This window comes from Neomonachus schauinslandi, chromosome 11, assembly GCF_002201575.2.
Source record: "Neomonachus schauinslandi chromosome 11, ASM220157v2, whole genome shotgun sequence".
In the NCBI taxonomy this organism is placed as follows: Eukaryota; Metazoa; Chordata; class Mammalia; order Carnivora; family Phocidae; genus Neomonachus; species Neomonachus schauinslandi.
Window position 1 is genome coordinate 34,588,299 of NC_058413.1, and position 12,030 is coordinate 34,600,328.

The 12,030-nt window shown below is 36.4% G+C and overlaps 1 protein-coding gene across 1 annotated transcript; it reads left to right on the forward strand.

Annotated features, from left to right (window-relative positions):
• The first annotated feature begins 3,120 nt into the window (after positions 1 to 3,120).
• Positions 3,121 to 11,554, forward strand: LOC110576676 (cyclin-A2-like). The gene is made up of 2 exons (XM_044919579.1): positions 3,121 to 3,135; positions 11,063 to 11,554. The coding sequence occupies exons 1-2, from the start codon at positions 3,121 to 3,123 to the stop codon at positions 11,552 to 11,554; spliced, it is 507 nt and encodes a 168-aa protein (XP_044775514.1).
• The last annotated feature ends 476 nt before the right edge of the window (positions 11,555 to 12,030 follow it).

Consider the following 12,030-nt stretch of genomic DNA (forward strand, 5'->3'; position numbering starts at 1 on the left):
GTACTGTGTTTTAGGCCTACCAAGTATCCCATTTCCTTTGTTGCTTCCATGACCTGGATTTTGTTTCAGTTAGTAATGTGCCCAACTGAAGACTTGATTTCCAAGACTCCCATATAGGTAGCTATAACCAATTGGCAGAATTTTTGTCAAAGAGCTATATTAAGTGTCTAGGTGTGGCTTCTAGAAAAGCTGTAGCTTTACTGCTTAGAAGAAGAAGGAAGGGGGGAAGGGGAGGGGGAGGAGAAGGAGGGGGAGAGGAAAAAGAAGAGAAAGAAGAATAGGATAGAATGGTCAAAAGTTAACTGCCTTATTACTAATTTTTGTTACATGAAGCCACCTAAACCTCCATTTGTTTAAGACTTTGTGGGCAGATTTTCTGTTACATACAGCCAAAATTATTTCAGACAAGCATCTAGAGAAGTGGGTGTACCATTCACATATATGTGGAATAAAGAATAAGGAATAAATGTCTATCATCATTCTATACTCCATACCAGAGTAGATATAAATATCCTATTCATGGAAGTGTAATTTAGAAAAAAAGAAAAGATGTCTGTTGCTTTAGTTTTAATTTTAATTTTAGAGAAGTAAATTGGAATACTATTGTTATACATAAAGTTTTATACCTTTTGTACTAGATATATTTGTTAAAGAGTAAAGGATTTAAAAACTCTACATTATACTTTGGAGATAATGAAATGGTCTCGAATTTGTCATTTTTTGTTGAGCCACTTTCATATATAGGTCTTATGTTCCTTGGCAGAAGAAATTATATACCTAGCACACATTTGTTTTCTGCATATTATTGAGTCCTATAAGTTGTGAAGGTCATTGTGAATCATAAATATCTGTGCCTTAAAAATCAATACTTAATTTTTTTCATAATACTTCACATAATATGTAAATCTTAGCTATACACTTTTGGGCTACTGCTGAAGTCACTTTTATATCCTTCCCAGCATCTCATCTACAACTTTATACTTTCAAAGTATGATGTCATTTATCTTATGAAATTTGGATTCTAAGAAATAAATGTTAGGTTTTGCAATCTTGAATAATATTTTTTTAGTAGAGATTTAAAAGTAACAATTTTAGAGGTAGCAAGAAAGTGACAGACACAAAAAATCGGATGAACTAATATCAAATTATTTCCAAGAATATTATGTGCAAAGTGTATTCTCTCATCCCAGGTATTGGAAATTAAGTACAATCATCATCTGAATATCCAATTAAGTGAAGGTGGCGCTAGCATAATCTAACTATAATTCATGCTTAATATCAAGATAAAAGTGATATATGGTCCCATTATATTTAGTTTTTTAATTATTTAACTTGGCTTAGGTTGATGGTAAAATGAATCTTTTTAGTCTAGAATGACTTCTTGGTTATTTTTGCCCTTCAAAATATTTCTCATTGCCTAGTGCTAAGCCCCTATGCTATGAAAACTTTCCTCAACTCCCAAGTCACAATCATATGTTTTTTCTTTAGTATTTCCTTAGGTTATGTCTACATTTCTGCCATCCTCTTACTACATTATGCTTTGTATAATACTTAGTTGTGCATAAAGCTTTCTCATTAGGAAATATGTTACTTCAAGGCAGGATTATGGCTGCCTTCTTCCCTTTCTACCTTCTGTTTCTCCTTCATTTCTTCCTTTTCTTGTTAATAATTATAGCTAAGAGAACTTGATAGATTTTATTCTCTACTAAATTTACCATTATGCATGGTACAGATAAACATAATAACATACACTTATATGAAGTGCTTAATATTCTCATAAGCACTGTTATTTTGAAATGATATTTTGTATCACTGTATCAAAGTAAAATAAGAAATTCTGTTATGGTCTTCAGAATCAATAATTTCCATATCTAAAGAGGATATAATTATAATCAAAGAACTGAGGTAAAAACTATAGTATCCAAATTAAATTGGAAATATTACTTTAGATGCAACATTTTATTTTTTTATTTTTATTTATTTATTTATTTTTTGTTTAGATGCAACATTTTAAAACATTTATTTCTTCAAACCCCTTTCACTGAGATGGCCTGGACACAATATTGTTCTAGTAGAAATGAGTGTCTCTAACCTCACAGTTGTCTTCCCTAATCCCTTCCACTAAAAGAAACCAGAATTCCTTAGAGAAATGTCTGATTTTAGAGGTGATTTTTCCCTCAGTTCTATTGCAAAGGCAACCTCCTTGTATAAATGTTTACCTTGGTTTTACATTGTGAGGCTCTAAGTCTCAGGGGATTTTTTGTCGTCACTGTTTTTTTTGTTGTTGTTGTTTTGTTTTGTTTTTTTAAAGGTTTGCCTGCTCTGTTTTAGTGTTTCTTTAACTCCAGAACTGAGTCAGGTGCTAAAGTATCTTGAGTTCTGACAAAAAAAATCAAGTGGTACATGGTGCAGAAGCTTCTGCTCTTTTGGCTTTTGAATGAATAATCAGTTAATAATCAGAAGAGCAAACCACTTTTCCTCCACTTAGCTTCCAGGATCTCAGGTTTCCTGATGAAAGCATCTGTCTCTTTTCCAGTATCAGTGTTTGAAAATACTTCATCCCATGGATCCCACACCACATAGACCCAAGGGGAGTATGAGGCAGGGGAATTGGGCAATTTCTCCCTGGAGTAAACTCTGGGCCCGGGGAACACACAGAGTTTCCCACAAGGGACTTACAGGCTTCTGTAGGCTGAGTCTCCATCAAGAAAGCACAAAACGTTCATCTTCACCTGAGACCTAAGGAAAGACAAATATCTCCGTGGCTGGTCTGTCTCTTTGTAAACCTGAAGAACACAGTTTCATATCTGTTCCCAGCTTGCCAACACCAGACACCTAGGAAGAATCCTAAGCTTGTGATGAATGCTTTTAGTTTATTCCACCAGTGTGCCTGTCCGCATTCTCAATCCCTACCCTCTGTGGTGTAATCACAAAGTGAAACTGAGAGTGAGACCATCAAAAACTTAAATACAATCTAGGATTTTTCAAGAATTCTCTAGGTACTTATTGAAAATGTGTAGCTTTTTCTTCATCATATGAAACAGACATACATTGCACACTTATTGCTATACTTTGTGAATGTTGGCTTTCAATATTGCTGATCCTTGTTCTATAGGGATAATGGCGAAAGCACATGTATGTAAATCCACTCTTGAGTGCCAGTCACAGATTGATTCAAGGGAAAATAGCAGACGACTGTCTAGATTTTATTTTATTTTATTTTTTTACGACTGTCTAGATTTTAAATTAACTCTCTTCACCTGGCTTTAATCTGGCAGACAACTTCCTGAGGCTCTAGAGAAGTGAAATGGAGATAAATCAGTCATGACTAAAGAAGTAATCTTAGTTAAAACTAATGAGGAAGCTAATTGGAGTCATTTATCTTCATGTCAGGTTCATTATTACACTGTGGCTCTTCTTTGTGTTAAAGTGGTCAAAGTGTCCATGTGAATCAACAAACAGGTTCTTGCATTGTTGAAATAAGGGGATTAAAATGGGGGTTAGAGTTTGTTAAGAAATCCCTTGATTTTTCACTCCTTTAAGTGAAACTTTGTATTTTCTACATACTTACTAATGAGGTATGTAATTGAATTACTTGGGTTATATGACTCCGTGGAGCCGTTTCTCCATTTCAGGAGAAATGTTAAAATCATTCTACTGATAGACATTATTTCTCTCCTATTGAAGAAGTTCATTTATTTAGTATTTGAATGAATAACATGAGATCAAATTTAAATTTGGTATGTTTTGTTTCATGCTTTTATTATATATCAAAATAAAATATTTAAAATTTTTGATTATTAAAAAAAACTCATCCCCTCAAATATCACATACCAGTATTTGCACAAATTAAATATCTCTCCTGTATTTTTTGCCTCAGCTTTTTAAAAAAGGAAACTTAGAGTAGCACTGCAGATCATCTAGTATAGTGGCTCTCAATCTTAGCTGTACATTCAAACCAGTCAATCTGGAAACTTCATTTTTAATTGGAACTCAGGTGTGCAGAGAGATTAGTGATAATCCTTGGTAGTAGATACATGGTTATCTTTGGCCTACATTTATGTGTTTAATTTGCTAATATAATGAGTATTACTAAACTCACCATTCAACGTTTTACCTACTCCTATATGTGTATAGAGACCTTTCCTATCCTAAGTCCCCTTCTCCTCTACAGATGAAACCACTATTCTGACTGTATTTTTTTGCAGATGTATATTGTATGCCTAAATAATGCATCGTTTGTTTTATGTGCTTTTGAACTTTATAAAAAGGCAGTTGTATATTTTCCTTACTCATCATTAGATCACTAAAATGTATTCATGTTATTGCATGTAAAAATTCATTTTCACTGGCATGAAGTATCTCATTGCATAAATATATCACAATCAATCTACCGTATTATTTTTTCATCTGTGGGCATTTTCAGTCTTTTTGTTAACTTTTCTCCTTTTCTTTTCTCTTACTTTTTAATCTGTTCTTACTTCTTCCCCCCTCCCCCAATTAAGTAGTGCTACTATGAACATTCTTCAGTACATCTCCTCTTTAGAACTTTAATTTGGGAATACACTCAGGAGTCAAAATGCTTCTCACCAGGAAAACTTCTTTGACAGCAGAGGTGCCAGAGTAGGATGAATAGAATCAAGAACAGCTGGTAGGAGCGTAAAATCAGTATCAGTTGTAATTTCAGGATAAACAGCAGTAGTCAGGGATTACTCATCTTTCATATTCCCTATTGTAAATTTTGCCCCAGAAATTGTGAGGGAACATCATCTTGAAGAAGCCTTGGCAGGAGACAGTGTACTTAATGTGAGATGGAAGTGCATCAGAGAGATGCAAAGGGTGGACCATAGCAAGTGCGGCTGTCCTCAGAGGAGCGCTCTTCAGCTACTCCAGTTACATTTCTCTATACATACAAGGATCTAGAAGTGCCCAAGTTTGCACTAATCTGGAGAGGTGCTAGTGCAGAAGTAATAAAACTTAGTTCACATGTCCCCAGTTGGGACCAAATCTAAGGCAGAATTTACCCCTAGAAATCCCAACCATGATGAAGCTGAGGCTAAGATTTTGCTTGAAATTATACCTTTACTTAGATTCCTCTCCTCTCTTCTGCTTCCCTCACTCTTCTAAGTTTCTTACGAGAGCACTCAATAAATTGCTTGCATTCAAGTCCTCACACTGTGGCCAGCTTCTGAGAAACTTGATGGGTAGAAATATGCTAAAGAATGGATCCAGAAACTCCATAACCTAAATTTTCAAAGCTTATAATTGAGTGGTAAAGGATTCTACTTCCCTCTTTAACTTTCCTGAAACTTTGATTTCAGGCTTCTGGCTTCCAGAACTGTGAGAGAATAAATTTCTGTTATCTGAAACCACCAAGTTAGTGGTAATTTGTTAGGGCAGCCCCAGGAAACTAATTTAGGTAATTTAACAGAATATTACACAGTTCTTAAACATACTATTCTAAAGAACATAAAAAATATTATGGGGTGATATTAAAGAATAAGGAGGCTGAATATCATTACTAAAATGGTGACATAGGTTGTTCCTGACTTTGGTCCTCCTCACAAGAACAACAAACATCTATTCAAGAACAAGGCACCACTAAGAGAATCCTAGAGGCAATGCGGAAGCACCCTCTTGCACCTCAGAGACAAAGGCAGATCACATTAGAATGGTAAGAAAAGCAGCTACACATTGACCACATTACCCCTTCCCCAGGCCAGTGCAGCACCATGTGGAGAGGTCTCTGAACCTCTAGTTCCTTCAGTGGGAAAATAGAACTCAGGGGACACATCCAGCTCCCCCCTTTCAGCATTGTGGGTCACTTTGTGGGAGACCCTACTCTGATCTTTCACCATGGGAATTGTAGGGGAATTTGTGGGGCAGATTCCACTGGGAATCTGACTATGACAGAGAAAGTGGGGAGGGGCTTGCAACAACCAGCACACAGATCCCTGCAGACCAGGTTGATACCTCCAGTGCCCAAGTAGTAATCCCAAACAGCGGCTTTGCTCATCTGCAGAATTAAATCAGGGACAGACTCTGATCAGGGAACTCAGCAAAGTACTGATTGGCCTGATTCAGATCCTGAAACAAGGAGTGTTGCTGACCCTAAAGCCCTGTTTGCCCATGCTTAGGCAAGGTGCTGAATCATAGCCCCACCCCCTGTGAAGAATGTCTTCCAGCCCCACCTGATCAGAGAGCTCCTGACCGGTCCCAGAAGCTGTACAGTCTAGCAGTGCTCAAGCTGGGCAGGCAGAGCTGATCACCCCCAGAACAAAGCCAGTACCAGGCATAGAAGCTTCCTGTACTACATGCATGCAGGAGGACTAATTCATAGCCAAGGCTGAGGGTAGCTCCCAGCCCCTCCCAACTAGAGAGACTGCTCGGGGAAATAAAAATAGCCTAGAATGTCCCCACCTCTTTCCACTCAGGCAGGGGGTCTGTACCATTACCTTACCTGTGGTGGAGAGTGTATTCTGGCTCCATTTGACCAGAAGGGCTGGTGAAAACACTTGAAAGTTGTGCAGCCCAGGGGTGCTCTAGCTAAAAGAAGGTTTGCAGAGCAAAGCCTATGGCCCTGTTGAGCCAGGGAACTTGGGGTATGGATATGTTACTTCCACTTAAAGAACTTCCGTTTAGCATTTCTTGTAAGGCAGGTCTGGTGGTAATGATATTCCTCGGTTTTGTTTCAAAAAGTCTTTATCCCTCATTTGTTTCTGAAGGACAGTTTTGCTGGTTACAGAATCTGTGGTTAACAATGACTTACTTTCAATATTTTAAACGTCATCCCTTTCACTCTCTGGCCTGAAAAGTTTCTGTTGTAAAATCTGCCAAGGGATACAAATGGATTGTTACATAATATATAACCATGACCATGTCTGTGAATGCATTAAGAAAAACCTGTGTTTATAGCTTGTCATTTATAATGCAACATAATCTATCCTACCCTCACCAGTAAAACCTCCAATAACACAACAGGGAAACTGAGAAAAGTATTTTATAACTGAAAAAAAAATACTATTTTACATGATTAGATTAAATGGATAGAAACCATAATCACAAATGTTCTGAGGTTTAAAATGTATACAGATTTTCTGGTAAAGTATTAAAAGTCTATTTTTTTTTTCATATTTTGTAGTTTCTCTGAATCCAGGTTGATTCTGTCCAAGGACTTGCATTTGTCTATTTGTTCTACTATGACATGTAGTAGAATCACCTTGAGTGTTATATGACTTCATTTAATACTAGTAGTACTTCTGCATGTCATTGATTTATTTATTATTTCTTTTATTAATTTGTTCACCAAACAAATATTTATTGCATATCTGTCATGTGTCAGATACTATTCTAGGCAATCAGGATACAATAATAACAAAGCTAATTGCCATTTGTTGAGGACCTTAGTTGTGCCAGATAGTACTTAGAGTATTTTATTTATATAATTTAATACAAGTAGTGAGATGTCTGATTATTTCTAATTTTTTTTACATAAGAAAACTGAGGGCCTAAGAGGTTAAATGAATTGGATGAGGTTACTTATAAGAGGCAGAATTGGGATTCCAACTTTTGTTCAAATACAAAGTACACTCACTAGTTTGCTTATGCATATGTCCCAGTCCACTCAGGATTATTCTGGTTTACACCTTTTGTCCTAATATAATTACTAATCGTGCTCTATCCCTCTCAAATGTGTTCTGATTTCTGAAGATAACTGATACTGTCACCTTAATATCACTACATTGTGACTCATGACCTTTGGTCAGAGTGTAGGGAGGAACAGTGCCTATGTGTGTTAAGATATTTTGAGATGATCAATGTGAAAAAGAAACAGCATGTCCAATAGACCTTCCTCTTTATTAGTCTGTGTTGCAGACTGTTTTGTAAAAGATCGCTTTACAAAACTACACTGCAGTTAGAAAAAATTTACTTGTGTTAATATTTAGTGACAATCAATATCTGAAAGGCCAAAAATTGTGGTATTTTATGTTTTGGAAGGCACACTACTGTATTTCATAGTGTTAAATTATTTAAGCTTCTGTTTTCTCCATCACTGGATTATGTAAGGGTTCCCATAGGGTGAGCCAGACAGTATTAGGAAATACAGAGAATATTGACTGCAAAGTGGAATATCCCTCAGTAAATAAGCACAATCGATCCCATAAAAATTTCAAGAAGCCCGTTCTGTGAAAATTTATTTTGTGGCTATAAACATTTAGTTTTTCAGACTATGAATCATTTCTGTAGTAATACCTTGAAATTAATGGGTGTTTCTGAGGAAAGTATGAGATTTACATAAATGTGACTCTCAGATACTAGAATATATTTTATTTTGAAGTAAACTCAATAGATACTACATCCTTTCTAAACATCAAAATGAGGGTCCAACTCTAATAAAGGAAATTGAACTTGAAGAGCTGTAATCAAGGAATAAGAACCAAAGATCCTCAGCTGCACTTGAACAGATTTTGATGATGAGATTTTGGACCTTCAGCCTAAGCCTAATACCATCATAAATGAGACTTTGTGAGATATCTTGAGGGAATTTTGCACGTGTAAAGATGATAAACTGCTGTGGCTAGAGGGCAGACTGTAGCAAATCTTACTTCCCACTAAAGTCCTTGAAAATATATTTTATCCTACATATGTGTCTTAAAAGGTGATATTGATATTTTTCCACTGATTGATGAGATCTTTGCTTTTTGCCTTTCAATGTGGGTAGGCCTGTGACTACAATAAAATTAACACCGTGTAACTGCTGAGGTTAAGTCCAAAAAAAAGGTAATAAAACTTATGCTCAGTAATAATCATAGCCAATATTTCAAACACATTATTGGTGAAGTGTTGTAATAAACACATTTCAAAGATGAGTAAACATTTGGAAGTACATGGTGACATAAATGAGAAAGCTCTTCTCCTCTTAACAATGAAAAATGATGTCATTACTAAGAGGTCCTTTGAGTTTCAGGTTGAGCACCCCTCCACTGAGCTATAGTCTTGGAGTCACACTTTGAACCTTATCCCTGAGTGGAATAAATGCTATACCTGTCCAGGAGCTAGAACACTCAGCCAAGGATATTTTCTATGCAGTAGACTGCATGAGGTATACCTCTCTTCACTAATTAAAGTATAATAAAATTATTTTTATACCTGTCACTACTAAAAACACTTGAAAGTTGGTTCTATTGCTAAAAAGCAATCCTGATACAATTTATATACATACATCTTATGCATATTATTAAGAATATGATTAACTGAGATTAAGCACAATGATAAAAAACAAATACAAAATTAAAGAGACTCATGGACAGACTCTTTGATAAAACCTAAACAACAAGGAAAAAAAAAAGGAAGGAAGGGAGCAAAACCAGATAGCATAATTCTCTACCTTTGTAGTAGGAAGATCAGTGACCTGAGATTCATGAAGCTGATTTTCTGGTGCTAATTAGCTGAGTCACCTTTGTCCTGCCTTTATACTGTCTGTGATTCCATGTTCCACAACCCCCCCCCCCAACCTTCTACTGAGAAAATTATCTACCTATCCTGAGTAATCTATTTAGACGGCTGTGGGAGAAAAAAAATAAATGTCAGCAGGATTTGAAATGGTAATAATAATATCACATATAGAGTAGTAATAGCTAGTTATCTTACCTGATTGGTTCAACTAAAAGGGAATACATATTCACAAAGAGGGGATAAGATCCCATCCAAACTGTGTCACCATCACAAGTACCAGCAACATCTGTTAGGAATTCTTTTAAATTTGGTTGCTTTCTTTTTTTTTTTAAAGATTTTTTATTTATTTATTTGAGAGAGAGAATGAGAGAGAGAGAGAGCACATGAGAGGGGGGAGGGTCAGAGGGAGAAGCAGACTCCCCACTGAGCAGGGAGCCCGATGCAGGACTCGATCCTGGGACTCCAGGATCATGACCTGAGCCGAAGGCAGTCACTTAACCAACTGAGCCACCCAGGCGCCCTAAATTTGGTTGCTTTCAATAGCTATCTTATTTTAGTATTTACCTCTTCTGGTTTGTTTTCTTTCGTCATGTCTCTTTCTCCTCTGTCCCTATATGCAGATTAATAAGGGAAGATGAATATATTTAAAGAAAAATCCAAAAAAATGCATAACTACTTTTAACAGGCAAAAAGCAAGCAATTATGCAAACCTAGTAAATATGGTGAATGATGAATCTAAGAAATGTAATTTTAGATGGAAATCAAAGTGACCCCATAAAGTAATAATATTAATTTTGTATTTTGGATCATAATCTAAACCTTCTCATTGCAAAATGGAGTTGCAATGTGGTCTTGATAGAATGAGTCAAATGTATCAATTGTTTAAAAATAATATATATCAAATATATTAATTATTGAATAACCAATAAATATGTAGGTGCTGCTATTATTAGCCGATGACTGTGTCAAAGGAAATACTGATTTAGAGGAATATCATCATTTCTTAAGTAAATCATCCCTTAGTACTCATCTTTTTAATCTCTTATGCTTGCTATTTTCTTTGTCTTCCTTTATGCCTCTCTCTCAAATGTAGTTCCTTTGAACTTTTTCTAGAAGCAGGTTTCCTGGTAGACAGTCTCTTCTGCAGCTTCTCTGAGATGCATGACCTTCCCAACCATCTTTGCAGATACCTGGCTCTCTCCAGGGGCACAAGTTTGTTTTAAGGTTCTCCACAGAAAACAAGGCCTGAGGTGGACTCTCCATTGCCACTTCTTAGACAGAACTGCCATGATGTCTGCTTTAAAATATGAAGGACAGAGCTTGGGTGTGAATTCAGATTTGTATCGTTCTGGAACCTGCCTTAACCATTGGGCTGCCCTGCCCTTCAGGAGGTACTGTGATATAACACGCTGTCGGTGGTGCCACACGTCGTGCTACTTCCTACTTCTGTTCATTTGACGTTCTTCACCGGGAATGACTTTAAATCTCCTCTACCCCACTAGTTCCCATTTGTCATCTGAAACTCAGTATATCAACCATTCCCTCCAGGAAGGCTTCCCCAGATCCTCAATCCAATTAGGGAAGTTTCCAACATTATGCTTTCCAGGGCCCACAAGAGCCCAGCACACAGTTTGTGTACATTACAGATGATACTTATACCAAGAAACAGGTCCTGAGAATGGAGCACATAGTTTTGAAAGTGCTTGCTTTTGACCTAGCTGCACCAACAATAAATCAGTTCCTTACCCAATACTTTCTGCACCAGCCGTCTGCCAACTGCAAAGTTGAAAGTTTAGCAATGTTTTTGGGAGAACTAAGTCTGATAGATGCTGACCTCTACCTAAAGTATCTGCCATCAGTTATTGCTGCAGCAGCTTTTCATTTAGCACTCTGCACAGTCACAGGACAGAGCTGGCCTGAATCTTTAGTTCAAAAGACTGGATATACCTTGGAAAGTCTCAAGCTTTGTCTCATGGACCTTCACCAGACCTACCTCAGAGCACCGCAGCATGCACAACAGTCAATAAGAGAAAAGTATAAATGTTCAAAGTATCATGGTGTTTCTCTCCTCAACCCGCCAGAGACACTAAATGTGTAATGGTGAAAGACCGCCTTTGTTTTGTAAGATGTAAATCACTCAAAGTATATGGTGCACAGTTTTTGTAAGATTTTAATTTTACAATCATTTCTGAATAGAGTTATGGTCAAGTACAAATTATGGTATCTATTACTTTTTAAATGGTTTTAATTTGTATATCTTTTGTACATGTAACTATCTTAGATATTTGGCTAATTTTAAGTGGTTTTGTTAAAGTATTAATGATGCCAGCTGTCAGCACAGTAAGAATAAGAACTAATAAACGGATTTTGGAAAATAAATAAATAAATACATACATACATACATACATACATACAGACCCCTCACCTTCAGCTATCCATCACATACCACTGACTCTATCTTTGTGTTCTCCAATTGCAATTTACTCTACATTAGGGAACAGATCCTGTTTATCTCTTTTCCCATAGTAAGGACTCAGTATAAGCTACATGAATACATTCAACTGCTGTGAACCA